Here is a 22,958-nt window from a genome sequence, read left to right on the forward strand (position 1 = left end):
TACTAATCACATGCTGAAGAGCCTAACACAAGCTGTGCTTCCTGATCCCTGCTGAGTAAAAGCCTCACACATTTCTTGCTTCTCAGTCTGAGTTTCTCGTGATGGAGCAGAACACATCTGATAGATAATGTGTCCAAAAACAAGTGTTTAGGTAGCAACAAAATGCTGCTATGGTCCCAGTGAACAATGTGGAGGTGGGAAAGTTGTACTGGTGTTATCTTGCAGAGTGTATTTAGCACAGCCAGTTTTCCTAGTGTCCTGGTATGAGATTTTTTAGTACATAGTCTGAATCGACTGCTGACCTTTTTTGCTTTTTTCTTAATTCTGTGGAGTCCTTTGGGTTAACACCTTGCTTCAGATTTAAAATTTAAAAATGCAGATGAAAATGTGTGATAAATTGACGGCACCGTTACTCTGTTAGAGTATGAAACTGGTAAAAAATAAAAAGCAGATGTAAAATTGTTAAGCAGGCAATTTCTACATTGTGGGGGTTTTTTAGAATTTTTACTCTGAAAAAAAATTATAATAAAGAGCATAACCTCTGTGTATTGTCAATAACAAAGAAGGCTAAGCACAGAGGTGAGCTCTGCAGAATATCCTAAAGCATTTTCACATTCACAGCTCAGACTTTAAGAAGAAAATTGCAAATGGAAAGGAAGGACTAGAAAATTCTGGACCGTGCAAGCGTTACTAATGAACCTTGTGTCAATTCCATGTTCTGGGAACTGGGAGATGTAAAATAACTGTTGACATTTGGGAGTTTGTACAGGGATTTTTTTGGAAGCGTTGAAGGTCAAAATATATGATGCCAGGCTGCGTATAAGGTTCTAACCTGACAGGTCAAGTACTGACACCACTAAACGTTTCCAGTTTTGCTGGTAGCGGTGCCCCTACCTGTGTGTGTTTCGTAAGAACGATACTGGGGTCAGCCAAGTGAGATGGCTAAATGGACACATATTTTTCAACAGCAGCTGTCTGTAATGCCCAGTTTCACTTGGCTAAGCACTAATTTGATCTTTTTTTACTATTATTTTATTCGGGTTTTTTGAGCACATTATAATCTGTTTGGAATGGCTGGTTAAGTAAGCAATAATGGTCCAAAAAAAGAACTTGACAGCCACCGTTTGTTGCCAACTCCTCCATACAACCCATCCCAAACCAAGCCTGTTTTCAGGGTAGAGTGGTCACACATTTAGCTTGTTTGCCTTTAATTTCCATGAGACTTCACAGCCAAAACCACCATCAGTGGCAAGACTGAAAGCTGGCCTGCTAAAAAGTTTGCCTTAAAAAGCAATTTGATGAAGAGACATGCAAAAGCCCTCTCTGAAGAGAGAGGAGCTAGAAGGCAGTAAATACACAATAAAAAGACTTAGTTTCACTTTTGGAGACCGCTATTTTTTAAATTGCTCTGTGTGAATATATTCCATTGTATGCTGAAAGAAGAGATGTAGTAGTTGATTTTATTTGCTTTACTTGCATGAGGCAGGAAGAAAAGGGAACGAAAAGAGTTGTACAGGTTTGGAGAGTAGAATTCTGATGGTAGGGGAACAGGATGTTTCCTTCTTCTGCAGCTGAATCTTGGTCTGAAGTTCATGGCATGTGTCTCACCCTTGCCATGATCATGGGAGGAAAGCCTTAAGGACTTGCCTCACTGCTCTGTTCTGTACAGATACAATACCAGTGTTCACATCCTAAGTGGGATAGAAAAGCTGACTGATCAAGCACGTAACTGATCCTGGAATCTGAAGATTAATTTCTGTACTCTGAAATTCTTTCTCAGCGAATGATTTATTTTATGTGTGCACCATTAAAAAACAAAGAAGTGTTTCTCCCTTCTTTTGAAGTTGAGGAACAAGATACAAAGAATCCCACTAAACTGCAGGACCCCAGGAACATTTTTCAGCTCTCTCTTTGGGCTGGGTCCTGACTGCTCCCTGTATTCATGTGCACACAGTCCCTTCACTTCCCCCTTCCACACCTCCATGCCTGTGTTCCCATGTCAAAAAAACCTTACTGTGCAGGCAGGCTTACAGATGACATCAGAACTCTCTTCCTGCCACATAGCCTGGGCACATATAACCTGAATGCATCCAATATGAACAAACTGTTCCTCTACAGTCAGGCCATTGTGAGTATGGCTAAGGCTGCCTTCTAATTCTTCGGTGATTTGCAGGGATGACTGTCCTTGATCAGTTTTCAATCTGTGTAAAATGTAGCAGGAAAGAGGTAAGGAGTGCTTGGACAACAATGGATGTTTTCCAAGCTTGGATCAGCTTAGTTCTGAATCATGATACTGTGTAATTCCTGTAAGAGAGATGAAGCATGTAGTCCCTGATATGTATGCTTGGTCAGAGGTAAAATAACTTCACTCATTTTTTTTTTTAAGACTTTTTACAGATTGTGTAGGGCAAACAGCCTTTCTGTAGAGGAGGAAAAGACATTGCCGTAGCTGTTTCTCTGGTATCACTGGCATCGCTGGCATCTCTCCAGTCAGCATTCAAGTGCAGTGGTATTCATTGAGTGTTATGTTTTTCAGAAGCAGAGCCTCTTGCTGTATTTCAGTTGGTGTTATAAAACATGAAAAGACCGTTTCTTTGAATAAATTTCCGTCTTCCAATCACTGCCCCTTTTACATGTATTGCTTTTTTTAATTTTTTATTCCTTTTCTGGCTACAATTCAAGGCATATTTGAACTAGTTATCTAATGCTTCTGCAGGCTTTATGCTGCTGGTATTCCTGAGATATTACTGCTCATATTTATGTAGGTGCTGCTAGAGAAGCTGTGTGTGCCCACTGAGAGAAGCTTCACTGGCAGAAGGTATCCTGGTGCACTCCTCAGGGATTTGGTGCCTCTGCATTGGACTACATCCACCTTTGCCTTTTGCTGACATGTATCCCTTTGCTTAGTGTTTATGTTTATTAAGGTAATTGCCCTTATTCAGGCAGCAGGTAGGCTGGTATGTACTAATTACATCAAACTGGTGGATGTGTATATGCAGGATAGTGCTGCCAAAAGGCCTCTGCTTACAAAACTTGGTAGATTTGTTACATCAAATAGGTCTCAATGGTCTGCGAGTCTGTGCTGTACAGATGCAAATATTTGTTTCACAGCATGGCTTAACAGAGCTGAGATCTGTGGTTGTATCCAAGATACATCTTGGGTATATAGCGTTGTGCATCTACCAAATTATGGTAAAGTGCCTGTGAACTGGTCAGAATGTCACATACCCTGCATACTCACATGAGCACAAGTGGCTTGTAATGACTTGAATACCAGTGAAAAGAATCCTAAAGAAAATTAGCAGATCTGTCTGCAGTGCAAACAGACGAGAAGTGCAATTTTTCTGAAGATTGTGATTTTTCTGCTGGTTAGTGGTGATGAAGATGACAGCACTTAGCTAGCCCTGTACAGCTTCCAAGGACTGCACAAACTGTGCACTAGTTAAATGTGAACTGCTGTTTCAGTCCAGTTTTATTGTATTCAGGAAGCTTAAAGGCTTTTATTATATGTGGCAGACACGTCAGTGAAAACAGATATAACCAGCATGACTTCAGCTTGCAATCATCTAGTCAAATTGTAGCAAATGATAAATTAGATCTGTATGAAAAAAACTAAATGCCCAGATAATGACATGGCGCAGCTCCAAATCAAGTTATCTTTTATCTTTTACTCATTTTGTATATGGATCACAAGACACTGCTTGTTTTATCAGTGTGAATGTAGGATAATTTGACAGTTGCTGATTTCGACCAAGTTGTGTCAGCCACCTGCAAAAATGTGGGCCTTAACTTTATTCCTTTCAGGTATACGAAAAATATTTTCCTTGTCAGAATAAAAAACTGGGAATTCAGAAATGGGGTGGATGTTCTTCTATTCCCGGTTTCTTTGTTGCTTAATAAATCTGTCTTGTTTAACATTACAGAAGAATTGTCAGGTGGAGATGTGAGTAGGGAGGAAGGGATTTGTTTCAGTAAATGCCTCTGTATGCCTCTTTCTGAAAGGCAAGGAGTCAGAGCTGGAGGATTTTGCAAATGCAAGTTTTTGTTCTAATTATGAAGTACTTTTTTATAACACATATCTTGGTTTGTTAATCAGTATGCAGTTACTTTGTTTTTACTTTCGTTTCTTAGGCAATACTATCCTCAGTGGGCTTTTTTGCTGCTGGAAGGGATATCCTCAAGGCTCAATTCCTCCTCTTCTATGTCTCATTTTGTTTAGGCAGTTAGGATAATTCACTGTGAATTGAAAGCAATTCTGTGTATTGAAATTACAGATGGAAATGAGGTGGGACCCTCTGTTTTTCTTACAGTCATCAGATTGAGCAGGGATTAGTTTTCTTGCAGTTATTTTGAAGGTAGTAAGCAAGGACTCTAAATGCATTTGCATTTTGCGTTTGATGCTTTCAGAGGGAGCAGCAGGAGTGGCTCACCCAGCATGGAGGTGAGATGGGACCCAGGGTGACAGCGAAGCAGGCATAGAATCACCTCAGGTACCCAAACAAGGAGAGCAGAGCAGGACCAGGGGTGGCTATTGGAGTTGGGTGCTGTCTGGTGAGCACCAGACAAGTCTGCTGCGACCTGGTAGGTCCCACCTCTGTGAGACACAAGGCTTTGCCTGGCCAAGAGCTGGAACTGAAGCTCTGCACCACACCAGCCACATGGAAAGCTCTTCACAGGTCTTTCTCTCAACTGAGCTGTTTTCCAGCAATCTGAGCATGGGTTACAGCTGCCCTATGGCAGGGCTGACCTTGGGCATGGGCAGATAAGCTCTCAGATGTATGAGCGGGAAGAGGCTGCAGAGCCTGCTGGTGTGCTCAGGGCCCTCGCGAGGTGACCTCAAGCTATGTATTTTTCAAACTATTCTTCCTCTTTGTTGCCTTTTTTTTTTTTTTTTTTTTTAATTGCCTCTTATTATACCATTCTCTGTTTACTCCCTTAGTTAAGGCTTTCAGTGGGGAAGAAAAATGAGACCCTCAGTAAGCCATGGACACAAATCTGGAGGTACATGAGGAGTTTTCCTGTTACCTCTTGCAGCACACTGGGCTTCTACAGTCTGTGGCACCCCCTTGGCAGACTGTACTGATTATCCTGGTTTTGCAGGATAACCAAAGTGATTCATTATGATGGACTACCTCCTAAATTGAGAACTGAACCAAACTTCAGGGACCTTATAAATAGATTGCATTATTTATATATTTCAGAGGGATGCTGAATAACTTTCTGGGGTAGCACACACTGTGAATAGGAAAGGCTTCTTAATTTGCCAGTCACAGTCTGTGACTACAGAAGTGTCCTTAAAGCATTTACCTGGGAAATAAATTACCTTTTATTTTCAGGGATAAAATTAACACGGCTGTTTTATGTCTACTGAATGTTTTTCACCTGTTGTGAGTTGTCTGTCCAGCTTTCTAGGAGGTAGAAAAATGAGAATTTCCTGCTGAGAAAATCAAAGCAGAGTCATTTGTTCATTTCAGAAGTGCCTGGTGGTTTGCTCATGGTGCTCCTGCGCACACACAGGCACACACACATTTCTTGTTGTGCCAGTGCAAATAGAGCATTGCTTAGAGTTGTTCAGCCCTTTGCAGGTGGGCACGAGTGTGCTGCACTTGAGGAACTGCCAGCTGGAGGCTGCCAGTCCCAGGTTAGTGCAGCACCAAGTCCACTCCAGGTATCAGCCAGGCTTGTTGGCTGAGGTGAGCATGGCTTTCCAGGGTTGCATCTTCAGCTAGGGTAGGCAAGAATGAGTGGCATGTGTGTCCTTTGTATACATGTGCTGGCCTGGGATATTCCTTCTGTTGAATTGCCTCAGGCTTTTCATAAATTGTTCTAAAAGTGGTGGTTTTCCTCATTCTCATGCTTGTTGGGTGAATTGAGAAGCACATAGCAAATTACACTTGCAAAAATGTGTTTATGGCATTTCTTGCCTGATGCAATATTTCAAATCATGTGTAGCTGGATCATACTATCATTTTAGTCTTCAGAACTAACAGTTCATTTTACTGAGTGAGTTTTCTTCATCACATACAAAGTGACTTTGTATGTACTTAAATAGCAAAATAAAGTTTGTGAATTCTTTTTTTTTTCCCCTTTCTTCTTTTTTTAAGAGCAGTAACTCCCACGAACTGGTACAGGGCTTGGTACTGTGCAAGCAGTTTTTCACTCTTAGAATGCTGCTACTGAAAAGCAGATATTGTGTAAAGTACCATCGATCACTGCAGTGGTTTTATACAGTTTGTCACCATTGTTCTTCGTATAGCATTGAGTCACATTTAGAACTATGGTACAGCTCACAAGTGTTCAGTGGGGAAAAAAGAAAGTGGTTCCTCCCTTCCCCCTTTAAAAATAACCCCTTGTTATGTATAATCTAATACCAGTGATTTGTTAGCATATAGAAAATATGTTCAAAGTGGCCTAGTCAGGATGAGAACAGGTTTGTTCATATATTTAGAAGTGTATAAGCTGATTTGTAATGATGGAGAGTGGGATGTATTTTCTAAAGACCTGAAATAGCTGAGGTTAGATACTGAAATACTCGGACAAAAATCTAAGAGGCTGTTCTGACAGTTGGTTAGCTCAGAGGCAGAAATGGACTACTGTTGTATGTCGATTTACTTTATTGGGAAATCGCAGAACAATTAATTTCCTGGATTTTTATTTCATTTTTTAAATTTTCCTAAGAGCATATTATATCTTAGGTGAAATCCAACTGAAACACTATATATATGTCTTTAATTGAGGAGATAAATGCCATGAATTTAGGTTCTTCTTTGAGACTGGTATTTCCCTAATTCTACAGAGTTCATTGTGGTCTCTGGAGAGGCTACTGGAGCCCATCACCCTGTGCTTTTGCCAACCAAGATTCTTAAGTCTATTAAAGGATTCAAAGTTTTCTTGAAATCTGATTTATTTCTTCTGATATAACATTGATTTGAACAAACTGGTTCAAAATGAATGTGCTCTAGTAATTCCACCAGGAATTTCGCTTTCATTTGGCACATTTTCTGTCTGCATTGATGGGGGTGCTAACTGACACCACCATCATTGCTGCTTACCACAGTAAATACTTTACTGCTTTTCCCTATGCCAAGAGAGCCTAAAGTTTTATTTATGAACTGGTCTCTGTATGTTCATTGCTATAATGTCCATCCTGGGGTGAGGAGAGATAGAACTAGGACTAAGAAATGTGTGGGGGTTTTTTTCAAAGGTGAACTAACCTGAAAAACTGATAGGTGGAAACTGTTAACACTTGTTGAAGATCTGAGTGGTTTAATTTTGCAGAGAGGGAGCAAAGCATTCATGAGAGGTTTTTTTACTAGCTTTTATCTTAAAAAAAAAAAAAAAAAAAAGGACTGACAGCAATTGTCAGTTTCCATGAAGAAATTATACCAAGTCAACTGAATTTGTTAAAGGAAGTTTTCCTTGTGTGCATGTTTATACCTGGAAATTCAGCTAAGGGTTAGACTGTTTTAAATATTTTATTTTACATGTTTTAGGTAAAACACTAATCAGATAAACCAAAAAGAGTGACATAAATTAAATCAACTGCTGTACTGAAGACCACTGGATGCTTAGTAGAAAGATTGGTCTGTGATAGCCTGTGGCTTGTAAATTCAACCATGTTGGTCTGGAGTATCTTGGCATGAGCCAGAAGAAATTTGAACTTGTCTCTGTATGTATGGAAGGAAATCAGGTATTGATATGAAGTAGTATAGTAAGTTGAAAAGTGGTATCATTTCTGCAAGCAGAGCTGAGAACAGAAGACTTCATTAAAAACTATCTACCGTGCAGACGTTGAAGTAAACAGAAGTGAACATAGGAAGGTGAGACAGCTAGAGAATTTTATTTTTTCTGCTTTCAATCAGTATGCAAAAAACACATATCCATGTGCATATAAATAGTATGTTATATAAGTATGCTGGCCTTCCTGATAGACTTCACAGCATGAAATTCAGTCATGCACTAGATGTACAAATAATCTCAGCAAAGAGCAGTAACTGAGCTGCATTTAAAGATTTAAAACTAGTGAAAGATTACCACCTCTGTGCTAAATTCCTCTCCTGTTTTTCCTTTGCTTCCTTCTAGCAAAAGAGTATTGAGCAGATAATGATTGCCCGTGCTGTGAGCTGGAAATTAATTCATGAAAAGGACCTGCAATAAGTCTGTGCACCACACTTTTGTTCAGTTTAAGCACACTGTGAGACTTGGAGCTTGACTACTTTGCATTTTGCTGTCAGAGGGAAGCCACCTTAGCACTGTGCTAAACTTCAGGTAGTTGTCAGGATCTCTTCTGATTGAACTGCTTATGCTTCATGCCTTAGAGAAAGCTGCACAACTTTCAGCTTGCCTGAAGTGCATGGCAAACAAGACAACTTTGACTTGATGCACAGGCAGAGCACATTTGTCCTCACTCTAGCAAACACCATGTGAATACATCTCTTAGAAATGTGAGATTTCTTGCTGTGCAGATGGTACCAATGGCCCAGGCTACTTTGGTAATCTTGTAATTTTGTCCCTTCCTTCAGCCAATATAGAAATGTTTTGTTTTCATTTCATGCACTACCTGTATAGCTGAGATTGTTGTAAAATGAAATGGGAAGAAACTTGTCATTGGAACATGATGGAGGCATCACTGTATGGTCCATGTGTTAGCACAGCCATTTAAATTGCTCTGTGAAGGATCAGAAATGAACTATTTAATCCCTGATGGCAGAAAGAACAAACTTCCAAAACTGGATCAATCTGTGGCACCAAGCACACTTAAGGTTGGATAAGAGAACTGCAGCCAGATGGTGATCTGGCAGTGCTCCTTTAGCAAAGCTGTAGAGGGTTGGTGTGGTATGGCTCAATAGCTGTTTGTGAAATGACTCTGGAAGCTCCTAGTTAACATAGGCAAATGTCAGTAATCTAGAGCAGCAGGATTTGAGAAATGGCAAAGGCCCAGGCAGTGTTTATTTTTCAAGTCATAACCTTTTGAATTTAGGAATTTTGTGTGAACTCCCAGTATTGTAAGACCTACATAGGTTTTAAGCATTTGACAGCATAAGTTAGGAGAGAGGTAGCACTTGGAATGATTAGAAGTGAGTATGTGTTTTCTGCTTGTACTAGCTTCTGGCAGCTCTGACTGGTGTTGAGCAGGTAGGTTTTGTGACCAGGAAAGATCTGAGCGGTGAATTTCTGTGCAGGGGTTATTTGAGTCTGGGCCAGTAGAAGCCTGCCAGAGCTTTCAGCAGTATGTTGCAGGTTCATGATGTCTGTGGATGTGGGGTCGGTGGCATGGCAGAGAGCTTTGGGTAGTCACTTGTGTCCAAGAGGCTAATGAAGAGGAGGAGTTAGGAGGGAAGAACTGGCATCTGGTGTGGAGCAGAGAAGGAGAGGATGCTTGTCATGGAAGAGCAGCCAGCTGGTGTGACAAATGGGAAATGCAAGTACTGTCCTTTCCTTCAGAGTGGGAAGACTTGCATCCGGACACCTAAGGCTGTGGATTTCCATCAGTGCGTTATTTTGGGGGGAGCTACAAGCATTCATATTCTCTTTTTTTCTTTTAAACGTATAAAGAACTCTTGTACAGCACTTCAGACTGTAATCACTACAGCAAAGTGCTGGGGTTAGGTTTAGGAGATTGGTCTTGAAAAAACTTAGGACACATGAACAGTATTATTCTATAGGACTGAAACATAGTTCATATAAATAGGAGTTTGTAGCCTCACAATATAAGTAGTTTTCCTGTGGGTACAATCAAACTGTGTTTCTTGAATTGAGCATATTTGGGTAAAAATATGCAGAATAAAATACAATTGTAATACTTCCTAAATAATAATCTATAACTCAGACACTTAACACAGAGTCAAGAAAAAGCAGCAGTATTACCAAGCCCTCTTCTTGAGAGATTACATGATGGGTTTTAAGAGAAAATATTCTGCAGCTGGTTTTTTTGTGCTGCTTATCATTCTCAGAGCAACTGTCTTTGAAAGAGTTGCTGTCCTCACCTCACTTGTTTCTCCAGCATTTTTTTTTCTGCTAATTTTAAGGCCCTGTTTGTCTATGGTATTATGAAAGAAATCTAACTGAAACAGTGTGTATTCAGTTGCACTGACAGGAATAGGTTATTTTTCAGGAAAACATAACTGATGTGGAAAATACAAGATAATGGAAATTGCTGTGAAATCTGAAGTAAGTGATAGCCATCCTGTGTACTGTTACTTGGGGGTGAGGGGGAGCAGGGGATATGTACAGGTTTTGCAACCTGATTGTTCATACTCAATGTGACTGTGGCAGAAAAGATGAATAATCAAGCAATCTTTGTTTAATACTAGTCAGTTGCATGATTTTTGCAAAAGACAAATGCTGATCAATTGAACGGGTGATTTAAATTTTGTGTACGTTAAATTGTTGGTTGCAAATGATGTCCTAGCTCGCTTTCCTGTAGGAGGATCCTTTGTGAGATACTCTGGATTAAAACAAAGGTATATGTTCTAGTAACACAAAGAAACATTTTTCTTTGAAACTGGTGGGTGGATAAAATTCTTTGGTTAAGTTTTTGAAAAACTCTCTGCGGGTTGTGTGGAGAGTTGCCACATGCTTCTCATAGATTCCAAATTTCTGCCATAGCAAGTCCCACTGGTTTCAACCACAGGCTTTTTTTGTTCTCTGTACTCTCCTTTGTAATGTTCAGCAAATTGAGGCAATGCCAGAAGTTCTGGAGAACAAGAGAGAGAGGCTGCAAACTGGGCCCACACTGCTGCATTCCTCTGCAATGGTAGGCCACCATGTGGGCTTTGTTTCAGCTCTTCATTGTAAATCAGTGGCACAGATAACCAAGTGACCAACTCTGTGAAAACATGCAGAATGCAAAGCAGTTCATGCAGTCAAGTGGATTGGTTTTAATTACGATCTTGAGATCAAAAATTGCTTTCCCACAGGGGATATTTTTAAATTTTTTGAACGCCTCTTTGTACTTTTATGTCTTTACTTAAATATGTTCACAAGCCTACCATATCTTCACACAAGTCTGAGGCAAATAACAAAGCCCAGAGCAGTTCTGGTTTTGCTATGGTTTGTGCCATGTGTTCCCAAATAGCTGGCTTTCTTTACGTGCAGCTGGACAATGCAGTTAGGAAAAGGCAGCAGATGGCTCAGCAGAAATCTTTTCTGCAGGACCTCAGAAGTTATGAGTAACTGGTAATTTCTTGTGAAGGTGCATCACTGAATTGCAGAAATATACACACTGTGCTATAAAACCCCACTAGAACAGGGGAAGAGGAGGAAATTAAGCTCAGTGCAGTTACATACAATTATTAACTTAAGCCCCCCAGCTAATTTCTTGCCTATTGGATCTGGTGTGACTTTCAGAGTAGATGTAAGAGGAAAAAGTCTGTTGTACCTCTGGTTTTAAGCTTCAGCATCCTCTGTAATGGGAGAATGCATAGAGCTGGTATGCAGTCACTGCTGCAGTTCCTGTGGGTTGAAATGTTGTTCGAGGTTTTTGCTGGCTGGCTTGCTCTGACCTCTTCCTTTTGACATGTCCATGATGAACGTGGCTATTTCAGCGGCTGCTGCTTTAATCAAGCATGTGTGTGAAGACCTCTGTTTCTTCAGTAAGAGAAGAGAGGAAAGAGGATACTTTTAAGGCATAAATAATACAGAGTGTACAAGTTTAATGATGGTATGATGTTGTTTTTCCTCCATCAAATCTAAAACCTGGCTCCCAGAGAGCAGCCCCTCACAGCGGGTGGCGGGACATTAACGCATTTGAGCCCACAGTAACCACATGTGCTTCCTGTTAATATCCAGACTTTGGGCACAGACTGCAGCATTGGGTTGCATAACTGCACAGACTGCAAGTGCTTTCACATCTCTGACACACAGGTGCTAGGAGGTGCCTTGGTGAAAAGCCTGACAATACAGAAGAGTTTTCCAGCAAGTGGACCCCTGGTGATAGTATGTAAAAAAATCTCTGATTCAGATAATATTATGACTTTTTACTCAGCATAACTGTAAAAGTTGCCTTCAGTGGAACAATAATGCAGAACACAAATTGTAATTAACATAGTGTATTTCTAGTTTTAATTTTTATTTTGTGTTTATTTTATAGAAACAACCCTCAGAAATCATAAAATTGTCAGCAAAACTAACAATTATGTGCTGTTTGCTAATTCTTGGGATAAAACTTAGGCATGTCACCATTCCAGCTTGATTTTGGTTGAAGAAGGCCAGATGCTGGGTCCTGTACTTGGGTCACAACAACTCCACACAATACCACAGGTGTGGGGATGAGTGGCTGGAAAGGTGCACAGCAGAGAAAGACCTGGGGGTGCTGGTATCAGCTGTATGTGATCAGTGTAGATGTCTACTCAACCCAACAAGGGAATGGAAACACCCTCACAACCTTTCCTTCTCGTCTTTCATGTCTTAACGTATGCAGTGAGGAAGGAAAGTCAAATGTTACACTTAGCAGATGGCTTCTCATTTTTGTGGAGCATTGGTCTGTAGCTTGATTAGCTCGTAGGAAAAGCTGAGTTTCTTGTGCAGAAAAAATATTATTCTTTTCAGGAAAATATTCTTACTCTGAAGCTATAGAGAAAATTTGCCTTTGGGTGGAATTTTTTTTTTTCCCTGTAATGGAAGCAATCTCTTGCCTAACAGCAGTAGGAGTGTTAAACTCATGTGAATCTGTATAATGAGACACCCTGGCTTTTCTCTCTGTATTCATTCTGCTAGCAAATAAGAAAAATGTTTGTGGGTCAGAGCTATGACCAACTGTTTGTTTCACAATTGTGTTGCATGCCATCTATTCCAAACAGAAATATTTGTCCAAAATGGATTTCCAACAGTTTGACAAGCATCATACAAACCCAGTAATTAGATCTGTGAAGTGAAATGTCTGATGTCATTTTGCATTCTCACCATACTAGTGAAGTTAGGCTGCGAGGCATTTTGTTATCTGCAGTGTCTTAGCATAATGAGGATAAAACAAGCTTTGCAGTTCAGATTTAACAATGCAGACGTAATTCGCTTCCTCACTCTCTCCAAATACTTATGTAGTGAAGGCAAATGGCTGTAGACACTCCATTCTGCTGCCAGCTGCTCTACAGTAAAAGTCCAAACCAGGAGCTGGACTGGACCTCTCACTGGTGCTCATGGGAGAGAGTGGAACCACCTCAACGTTTTGGTCAGATAACTCCTGTATTTTCTGAAGCTAATCAGCAAATCTGTAGCCCTGTTCACTGAAATTTTCTCTGCAACAATTCACTGGTTTGCACCCTTTCTCTAATCCCCTTTTCTCCTTTTAGTCTGATCAACAGGTGCTCCCACTGCATGCTAAGCTTTGCAGCGCTTCTTGGTGCTGTCTCCAGCAGTAGAGCTCTGGCTGGAAGCTCAGACTGGCCTTGGTGTTTCTGACAGATAACCTGCACTGGTCTGCAGGATGAACAGTTTTTGCTACTTACTTTTGATGCTTGATACAGTTGAGCACCAAAGAGTTGGATCCCTTTTCCAAGGAAATTAAGTGTTAAGTCAGCCTGATTTTTATTTGATCTTGGCTTTTGGAGTAGATCACAGTGTGTAAGTACTGCTGCATGTTCAGACTCCATATTTTTTACATGCACCCAAAGCTCCTTTGTCCTATCTACTGAAGAACATTAGAGCTTGAAGTGAGGTATGTGATAGTGCAGGAAAAATGGAGGTGTGTGACACCATAACAGTATCCAAAGATGTGGACTGAGGCTACCAGTGGTGCCTTATGCTGTATTTCCTGCAAAACAATTACTTAAGGTTCTTTTTCTAGAGTACTTAACTGCGTAAGAAGCAAAAGCAAAATGTTGGAAAACAGTTAATCTTAATGCAGAGTTGGAACCCAGACATCCCCAGCTGCAGCTCATACGTAGTTATGATGGACGTGCTTTTTCTGTCCTTTTCATTCTTTTGAATGTCCTGATATTACCATGAATGTTACTAACAGTGATGTGATCCAGAATGGTGGCTTTCAGCCTCTTGAATACTGCAAGGCAAACTATTGCTAATACACAACACGTAGGCCTTACTACTACAGCTTACTTAAGATCTGGAAATCTTAGGTGTTACAAAGCTGCGTAATTTTTAGCTGTAACCTTTTTTTGTTTGAATGACAAGAAACAGGTAACTCAGTGCAAAATTCCAGATGCTTTACTTATTTTTTTTAGTATCATCATTTCTATAAACATACTGACATATAGTTGGCTCAGAACTGAGAACTGCACTGCATTATATTTAAATATCCAGTTGTTGCCTTCTAGAAGAATTGGGACCAAACAAGTAGAAAAGGGCAAATACACATATGTGTTTCATATACTGAAGAGCATTGCTTTATAAAATATACATGACTTAAGCTAAAATGAAAAGTTGATTCAAAAGATCCCTAAAGTTGAGCAGGATAATTTTCATCTTCATACCCTGAGAAAAGAAGGCCAAGAAAAGGGAAATGAATAATCAGTCACAGCAATCTGTAGTTACTGTAAAACATATTAAATATTTGGTGTTATAAATTTGATTGTAATGAGTAAAAAATACTTTATTCTTATGATTTCATGCAAATATTCAAGCTGCTGTCATGTAGTATTACAATCAATAATTGCAATATGCTGTGACTCTTGAGAAGCCAAAGTAGAGGAATATGCTTTGGTTTTTATCAGCTTCATTTTCCTCATTTATTTTACAGCATTTGTAGAGGGAAAAGCAGTAAGAATGTGAGAGGAATTACAAGTATCTGCAAGAAAGCAAGACTGGAAAGGAGTGGGAGGACATGGAAAACTTGTAATCCTTTTTTTAGTTTAAACTTAACACATTAAAAAGCTTAACCTAACAACCTCTTTCCAGGTTGTCGTCTGTATGGAAAAAAGAGTACAGGCTCCTGTATGTCTAAGGGACTTGAACAGGTAGAACAGCTCTACTGAGTGACCCATGAGAAGGATTGTTGTATCCCAGGACTGTCCCATCAGAGACTGTACTTTGTATAAAACAGGTTTCTGTGGTCTTAACGTTAGCTGTTTTTTGAACCACAGGGCTGAGAGGTCCCAGCTAAGTGGAAGCTTATGTAAAAGTGTTAATTTAAATAACTAAAAAAGAGATAAACTATTCATGTCAATTTGAGCATTAAGGCACAGTGGTTTTGAAAATACTTGTATGTGGCCTAACTAATGTCAAATGCAATGGGAGGTTGGATTTAATATTGTTTCATTGAAAGCACCTTTGGAATTTCAATTTTGTTTCATTAACAGACTGTTGAGAATTTTTGGTCCATCTATATTCTCTTCTTTTGGGAGTCACTGTGTATACGGGGAACAAATGGCTTTGTTCACTCTGACCAACATGCACAGGAAAAATTGTGCCAGCAGCAGGCTCCAGGGCTGCATAGAGCAAGGGGAACTGGAAAGGTGGTGGTGCCTTCAGGAGTGGTCTTCAGCAGCAGGTGGAGTGCCAAATTCCCAAATCCCTGTGTCAAATCCCCAAATCCCTGCTCAGCGTCTGGCTCTCTCTGCTGCTTTTGGGCATTATAATGGGAGGATGTGTTTTTCTCATGCTCTCACTTGAACAGCTTTCAATGACTTTATTCACTTAAATGTAAAGAGATGACACTTTAATTGCCTTTGGCAATGCATTCTTTCTTACTCTTGAACCCTTTGATAAGTGTTTAAAAAAAAGCCTGAAGACCTCTTCCTCCCTGGGCAGCTTCTCTTGTACAAGTGGCCTGTATGCTACAGGAAGGGTACTCTGTTTTAAGAAGAGAATTTCATCTTGCAGGGAGAAACAAAAGAAAAGAATATCAGTATCATATGCACAGCATTTATAATGGGTTTTAATAGAAGTCTTAAGTATTTGTTTCTAAGTGAACAAATAAGCATATGTTTACATGCTTCATTAATTCTGGGTATCCTTAAGTTCCTGTTAAAGTGATCTGTCTCTCCAAATGCACTTGAAGACTTTGATCAATTAGCTCAACAGCATCTCTCTGCTATATAATTTTAAATATTAGAGAATACAAGCATGCAGAAAATATAGAGAAAAACTCAAATGTGTGCTTTCTTTACTGAAATAAAGCATACAGAAAGACTTATACTTTATAGCTCACTGCTTATGCATCGGGAGAAGCTACTTTTGTGGCACAAATGCCCTTCATTGTTACTTACCAATACCAGTATTCAGTGACACAAAGAACAACTGTTGTAAAATTCATTAGCATGCAGATGCTCTGGTGTTTTGTTAATGCATTTAATTAAATACAATAGCTTTTTTGTTTTTTTTTTCTTTTTCTGTCCTTGAATGGATTTGTGTATTATGGTATAGAATCTAGGCTTAGAGTTGCTATTTAAAATGTTTTGCACTTTTACAACGTGTCACATATCCATGTTAGTTACTTTCTCTTTCATTCAATTAAGAAAATAATTTGGGGGCTTTAATGGTTTCTAATAAGTTTGAAGGTATCTTTTCAGGAAAACCAAAAATCCCAAAGTTGCCAGCAAATATGTTCCCTTTCTATACCAGTGAAGCCTTCATTGACAATTAGTGTTGGTAAAATAATTGCATTCCGAATAAATACTTTCAGGTGTTCTAAACCAAAGACAATTTTCTTGCAGTTACCCGACATAGTTTTCACAGAAGAAAAAAAAAAGTTGCACAGCAAAACTGCACATTGTGTTTCATGCTGTTCCTGTCTTGTGGTGTTACCCATAAAATTATTTCGGAATTATTCTCAGCCTGAGAACAGGTTTCTTTAGTGCCCTGTGGGTGGGCGAAATCATATGGAATGACTGTGTGGAGTCTAAAATTGCTGTGGTGAATCAGCAAAGTACTTGAGCCCAGAGTACTTTGAGAACATAACAGTATTTGTCAGATCCTAGCCCTCTCCTGGCAACAAGTACCAAAGCAAATGGAGCTGTAATGAGGTAATTAGAAGACCCTACAGTATGAGTAACTGTAACTTACTTCTGAAATTTTGCACCCCATTAACTCCAAAAAACATTTCTGACACAGAGTGTGTGGGAAGTGTCTGCTCTGAAGGTTACTTCTCAAGCAATGACCTACTAATATTCTTTTGGTGTTCCTTGGAAATAAGGCATATTCCTCAGTGGATGCTGTTTCCTTTAGAACTAATAATAAAGGTGTAGACTAAAGAAACCTCCATACATCTTTTTTGTCACTGATAGAAGGAGCTACTATAGGTTAAGTTTAAAGTGTGCTGCAGCTGATTCTTTTCAGATTCTTTACTGCATGTATCAGAGCATAACTGTGGAGAAGGCAGCAGACATTTAACTTGCACCACAGAGATCCATCTTGGCACCTTTCTTGGCTAAAAGCTCAGCAGTTTCTGATAAATGTTTGGGTCACTTTTCACAAGCACTAAATGCAAATGGAGCAGTTTTGCTCTAGGCCTTCAGCATCACTGCCAGGATGTCGTATGTTGAGGCCAAGATCATACGTGGAGAAAAACTGTTACGGGACGCCAAACAGAAATTGCAGTTCAGTGTTCTCTGCCTTTTGTAAGTGACAACAATTGAAATAATTTGAAAAGCCCCCCTCGTTGAACTTTTTTAATCAGCATTAAAGTTACAGTGAGGGATTCCAAATGGGGATAAAACCTTCAGGTACAAAAGCTCTGACATGGGGGAGAGGGAACATGTGCTTGGGAAGGTGCAGTCCTGCATTGTTGCTTTAATAATTTATTTCCCCCACACCCTGTTTTGGAGAAAACCAGCAAATTTCAGAGTTGTGGTATTCAAGGGAAAGGACAGAATTCTGATTGTTCACTGACAGCCTCCTCATCAGTAAGCTTTAAAATTAGTTTCACTTGTGCTTCAAACAACCTGTTGATCTACTTAGAAATGGGTTTAACTAAAAAAAACCCAACACCTAGAACTACTGCAAGTTTTGTGTGAGAGCATCATCCTGGTTTCGGTTCCAAGACAGCTTAATGTTCTTAAAGGCTGGTAGAGAACATAGTTTCATTACAACTGCACATATTACGGGTTTTGTATGAAATGAGCATCTCAAGGCAAGGGAAAGAAAGCAGCATTGTTCCAGGGCTGTTTTTCACAGGCCTGTATTCATATCTCATCCTTGTTGTTTGCAGGAGAGGCAGATGTGAACCAGAACAATGGGACCTCCACGAAGAGCCCAGCGGTGACAGACTCCAAAGGCACAGCAGATCCGAAGAATGCCTGGCCCGAGGCCAACCCAGCTGACACGACTGGTCGCCCCCACTTGATCCGCCTCTTTTCCCGAGATGCCCCAGGAAGAGAAGACAACACCTTCAAAGATCGGCCCTCAGAGTCAGACGAGCTACAGACCATCCAAGAGGACAGTGCAGCAGCTTCAGAGAATTCGGATTTGATGGCTTCACAAAAACGCTCCTCTTTCCGGCACGGATCAAAAATGGCCTCTGCGAGCACTACGGACCATGCTAGACATGGATCTCCAAGGCACAGAGACTCGGGTCTACTTGATTCGCTGGGCAGATTCTTTGGAGGTGAAAGACACGTTCCCCGGCGGGGCTCGGGCAAGGTGAGCTCTGAGGAATAGAGAACTGCACAGCTACAGCAGGAAAAATAAAGTACAATTAAACAGGAAGGGTGGGACTGAAAGGCAGGTGTAACTGCTAATAACGCAAGAGTTGACTTAGCCAGCAAGATGGTACTTGCTGATGTGTAATTTAATGCTTGGCTTTAAACTGAAAACAACAAAAAAAGCATAGATCTGGGAAACAAGAGGAGCTATTCTGGGTGGTAACAAGGAGTATTAGAAATCCAGGTGGCTCTAGAAACATTACTGAGGGGAATTTTTATGAACATTCAATGTAGTATGCATTTGTATGCTGTGACATTTAGAGAAACTTCAATCTGCTTTTGTGTATTGTTCTTAAATACCTGCAAAACTGAGCTGGATGAGAGCACTGAATGCAAGACAATCTGGATAGCTTAGCACTAACTGAGGGACAGACTTGGAAAGAGATGTTAGAAAAAGAACTGTGGCCAGATTCTCAGCTTGCTTGCACAAGAGTGTATTTTTAAGGTCGGTTGATAGCATTGCTGAGGAGATGGCTTGACAAATATTATCCTGAATCCCAGGTGTACAAAATAGTCCAGCTGCCAGAGAAAATTTATATTCTAAGCATTTCATACTAGAAATTGTGTAACAGGCCGTTTCTTCATTCTGAATTAAAAAACAAGGTATTGATCAAAGGATATTACTTGAACTCTTTCCTTTTTCAGGATTAACTCACCTCCTCTGAAAATTTATGCAGATGCTGTTAGTTCACTGTTGTTCAAGTGGCAATTTTTAAGATATTTCCACTGTACCCTTTGCCATCTAAATGATAAGTGGAGTCTTGTGTTTGTGTGTTCATGCACTACATAAGCTACTACATGGAGCTACTTGTAGGGCTGTAAAACCTTTGTTTTAGCTGAATATATTGTTTGATAGAGTTGCTCGACTTGTGTATTGCAAAAAGGATTTCTCATAGTTGCCAGTTGGGCCCAAATTTTTCAACAACCTTTGACAACCTTTGCTGTCTGTTCAATGGTTCTAACCTGTGATGCTTGCCGGGGTGGGGGGAGCACACGCAGCTTTCCCAAACTGGCTCTCTACTTGTGTTGCAGTGGGACAAGATAAATACTACTCTGTGGTTTAAAACTGATTTGTGATCACACGACAGCTGCAGGCTGTCAGTGTATTTCACAGCTCTGCACTTGGAAGCACAATGTATAACAGCTCTTGTAATGTGTAGACCACTGGATGAAAAATACTCTAGAAACTTAAAACCAGAAGCTTCTCACACTTGGTTGCCAGTACTAAGCAAGCTATGTAGTTTGGTCTTTTTTTCCTCACATTGACAAAATGGGGCCTTTAATGCTTACAGCAAAGATTTAGCAATTACGTAGTAGTTTCTGTAGGTATTCAATGTTCATACATCCAACAAGCAGTTGCTGATAGAGTGAAGTAAATCACTTTTCTTGCTGTTATTGCACATGTTGCTGCTATTTTCTGGAACCTAGTTGGCTAGCTCAACTCTTGCTGTTTTATGCATATACTGTGTTACTCAATGAAAAAATAGTGTATGAAATGCTCTTTGTACACCAAGGAAACAATACCAAAAACTTGGATTCTGCTTACAGAATATACAGAGGTATGTACGTCCTTGCTTAGCAATAAAATAAACTAACAAACTCACTTTTTGGTAATGACTAGAAAATGGCTGCAAGTTGTACAGGTTCTGTATGTTATCCTTTTGCATGAACATGATCACTGATTCTCTACAGATCCCTACGTAATTATGTACGAGAGGACAGGATATCATCTGTGTTATCTCTGTTGCTCTTCACTAAACTGCTATTTTGAACCACTTAAATGTCTGCAAAACAGTGCAAAATCATGGTCAATTGTAATATTTTACCTAGCAGAAGTAGTTTGGGTGTTTTTAATAGCAATTACATATAATGTTACAGAGTTCTGACTTGCAGATCTCAGCTGGAAGCACAGAGTTTTATTACCCTGGCAGAAGTCAGTCACATTAGGACTTCCAGAGCTAAAGCATCTCTAGCACTGTTTCACAGTGGGATGATATGATGCATGAAAACATGTCCTAGGAAGCTCTGTTGCAGGAGGGTTTCAGTGCGGAAAATACTGAGCAAGTGGCACAGTTATTTCAATTGTTATTGATTTAGCCTTTGAATCAATGCCTTTTGGTTTCTTGTATCAAGGAAGTCATGTGGTGTCCTTTATTTATATATGTGTGTGTACAGGGGAAATCTAGATGGCTGATAGTCTTATTTGTGCTTAAACATTTGTCCTGAATTTTGTAGAGTGTCAGAGTACTGACAGATGATGAAGATGTTAATGAATGAGCTGAAATAAAGTCCCTTGATGGTTTTCCAGAATCCACCTAAGTGAACAGATCTTTGGTAAATAAGATCCCATGAAAAGCACCTTAAAGGATGAATTTCAAAGGCTTTAAATTGAAAAGTTCCAGGAGCTGCACTGCTTATTTGCTTGCACTTGTTTTGGATTAATTTTTTAAGCACTTCAAAGCAATTTTGCAGCTGCCTTTCTTGCAATCTTCCTTTTGCAGCCAGCCCGTGCCCCAGTGGGAACGTGCATCTCAACTACCCACACCAGCAAGCACAGGAATGCAAAGACAAGACTTGCTCTTTGTACAGATTTAGGGCTGACATTCAAGCAAAACACAGTAGAAATTCTTTGTGGAGGCATTTACATCTTGTGTCCATCCAACTGAAAAGTACATTAATGAATAATATTCACTATTGTGTACAGAAAGGTGGGGTAGGAACAAAGCAGTGACTGTTTTGTGGCCCCCTTTTCTCCTATGGAGCAGGTTCTCCCTTACTCTGGAATTCTGAAGCTAATTTAAGAGTCCATGGGAGTTCCATGGGAGTAAATAAAAATAGAAATACTGGACTGTACAGAAATGTTCCTTCTCCTCTAACGGGCAACAAATGCATTTGCCATTGTTCCCCAAACCCTGCCCCATCAAGATTTCAGATAACTGAAACTCAATCAAAAACAGCTTGTGTTTTGTATTAAGAGGGTTTTTTTAAGGTAGAATATTCCAAACAAAACTATTCTTGTGCACAGCCTAAATTTAATTGTATTAAAGAAGAATTTATAAGGTTGACAGAAAGAAACTGCAGAGCAGACATTTTAAAAAGTGTGCAAGGCAGTAGTGCAACTATAAATTATTTCCTTTCTAATCTTTATAGAATATTTACCTAAACATTTGTAAAGCTTATAAGGAAGTTTGGTAAAATGGTCAAATTCTTCTTGTGCCTCCAAGATATATTAGCCTGTATTCAACTTCAGTATGTACCAAGTGCTTTTTTGTTGATGCTTTGTAATTCTTTTTTCTGTGATTTTTTTTTTTTCCTGCTAAAGTTTGGATTGTGAAACAAGAACTTCTCTGTCCTGGTTTAACATTGCACATTAATGTACTAAACTTTAAACTGTATTTGTGACACACGTGCAACAAACCAAAATAGTGTGAGTGATGGTAAATACAGGCTGAGGCCAGACTTATTGAAAGATTACGTCCATTTTCCTTTTACATTTTGCTTCCCTTTTATATGCAACCTTGTAACGTTCTCCAGTTGCCTGGGTGAAGCCTTGCTCCTGTTATTTCCTTACCAGTATGTGTGTGTTTAGGTGCAAGGCTGACACGGGGCTTCTCCTTCCTGAAGACAGATACAAGGTATGAGGAGCACTGGACTAAGTTCTTCTCAAGTTGAGGAGAACCAGGGTTTAGCATCAGCGTTTCTTCAACAGCAGTTCCAAACCCACCCAGAGTTCAGCAGTTGCTGTAATGGGGATCTACAGGAAGGGTTGTGATAAACACTCAGAGGGAAAAAGTTTAGAAACCACAGTTTTAAATAATCATGTGGATGAATATATTGATCAGGACATCCAGGCACCTTTTTTCTTTTTGCACTTGAAACTTTGTTCACATTTCCTGTGCGAGCTTTAACGTGTACTGCAGCACCATGAAGACTTTTAAATCAATGCTAGTCTGACTAGTGTATTATGTGATTTCAGTAAACACTTACTGTGATTTTTATTTCCAAGTCTTACTTTTCAGGGAGTGGGATTGCTATTGAGATACTGTTTTGTAAAACCTGCTGTGCAAGCAATATGCTTGTGAAAGAATTTTTTTTAATATATAGTTTATGGTGGTTGTAATAGTGATTTTGTTTTAATCCTTTGCTTTATATGTGCTTTATGTATTCATTAAAATGTTTACATCACAAAAAACCAATGTACTAATGATTTAATTTATTTAAAAAACTTTAATCCATTAACAGAAGTTGCAACAAACTATTTTAGCTGTGTGTGATAGGGTTTCAGATCACTCAAAGAGGTGGTATGTCCTACAGAGTTTCTGAAAGCAGTGTATTGGACAGAAATGGATAAAGCTTGTCTTCTGT

General features: G+C 39.7%; 1 protein-coding gene across 6 annotated transcripts in view; it reads left to right on the top strand.

Annotated features, from left to right (window-relative positions):
• Positions 1-22,958, top strand: part of MBP (myelin basic protein) — a 115,311-nt gene that overhangs the window by 75,623 nt on the left and 16,730 nt on the right. For all 6 annotated transcript variants that reach the window (XM_051611929.1, XM_051611930.1, XM_051611932.1 and 3 more), the window contains one exon: positions 18,101-18,531. In XM_051611929.1, coding sequence (XP_051467889.1) covers positions 18,101-18,531 — 431 coding nt within the window. The remainder of the gene's footprint in view (positions 1-18,100; positions 18,532-22,958) is intronic.

Source organism: Apus apus, chromosome 2 (assembly GCF_020740795.1).
Source record: "Apus apus isolate bApuApu2 chromosome 2, bApuApu2.pri.cur, whole genome shotgun sequence".
Taxonomy (NCBI): Eukaryota; Metazoa; Chordata; class Aves; order Apodiformes; family Apodidae; genus Apus; species Apus apus.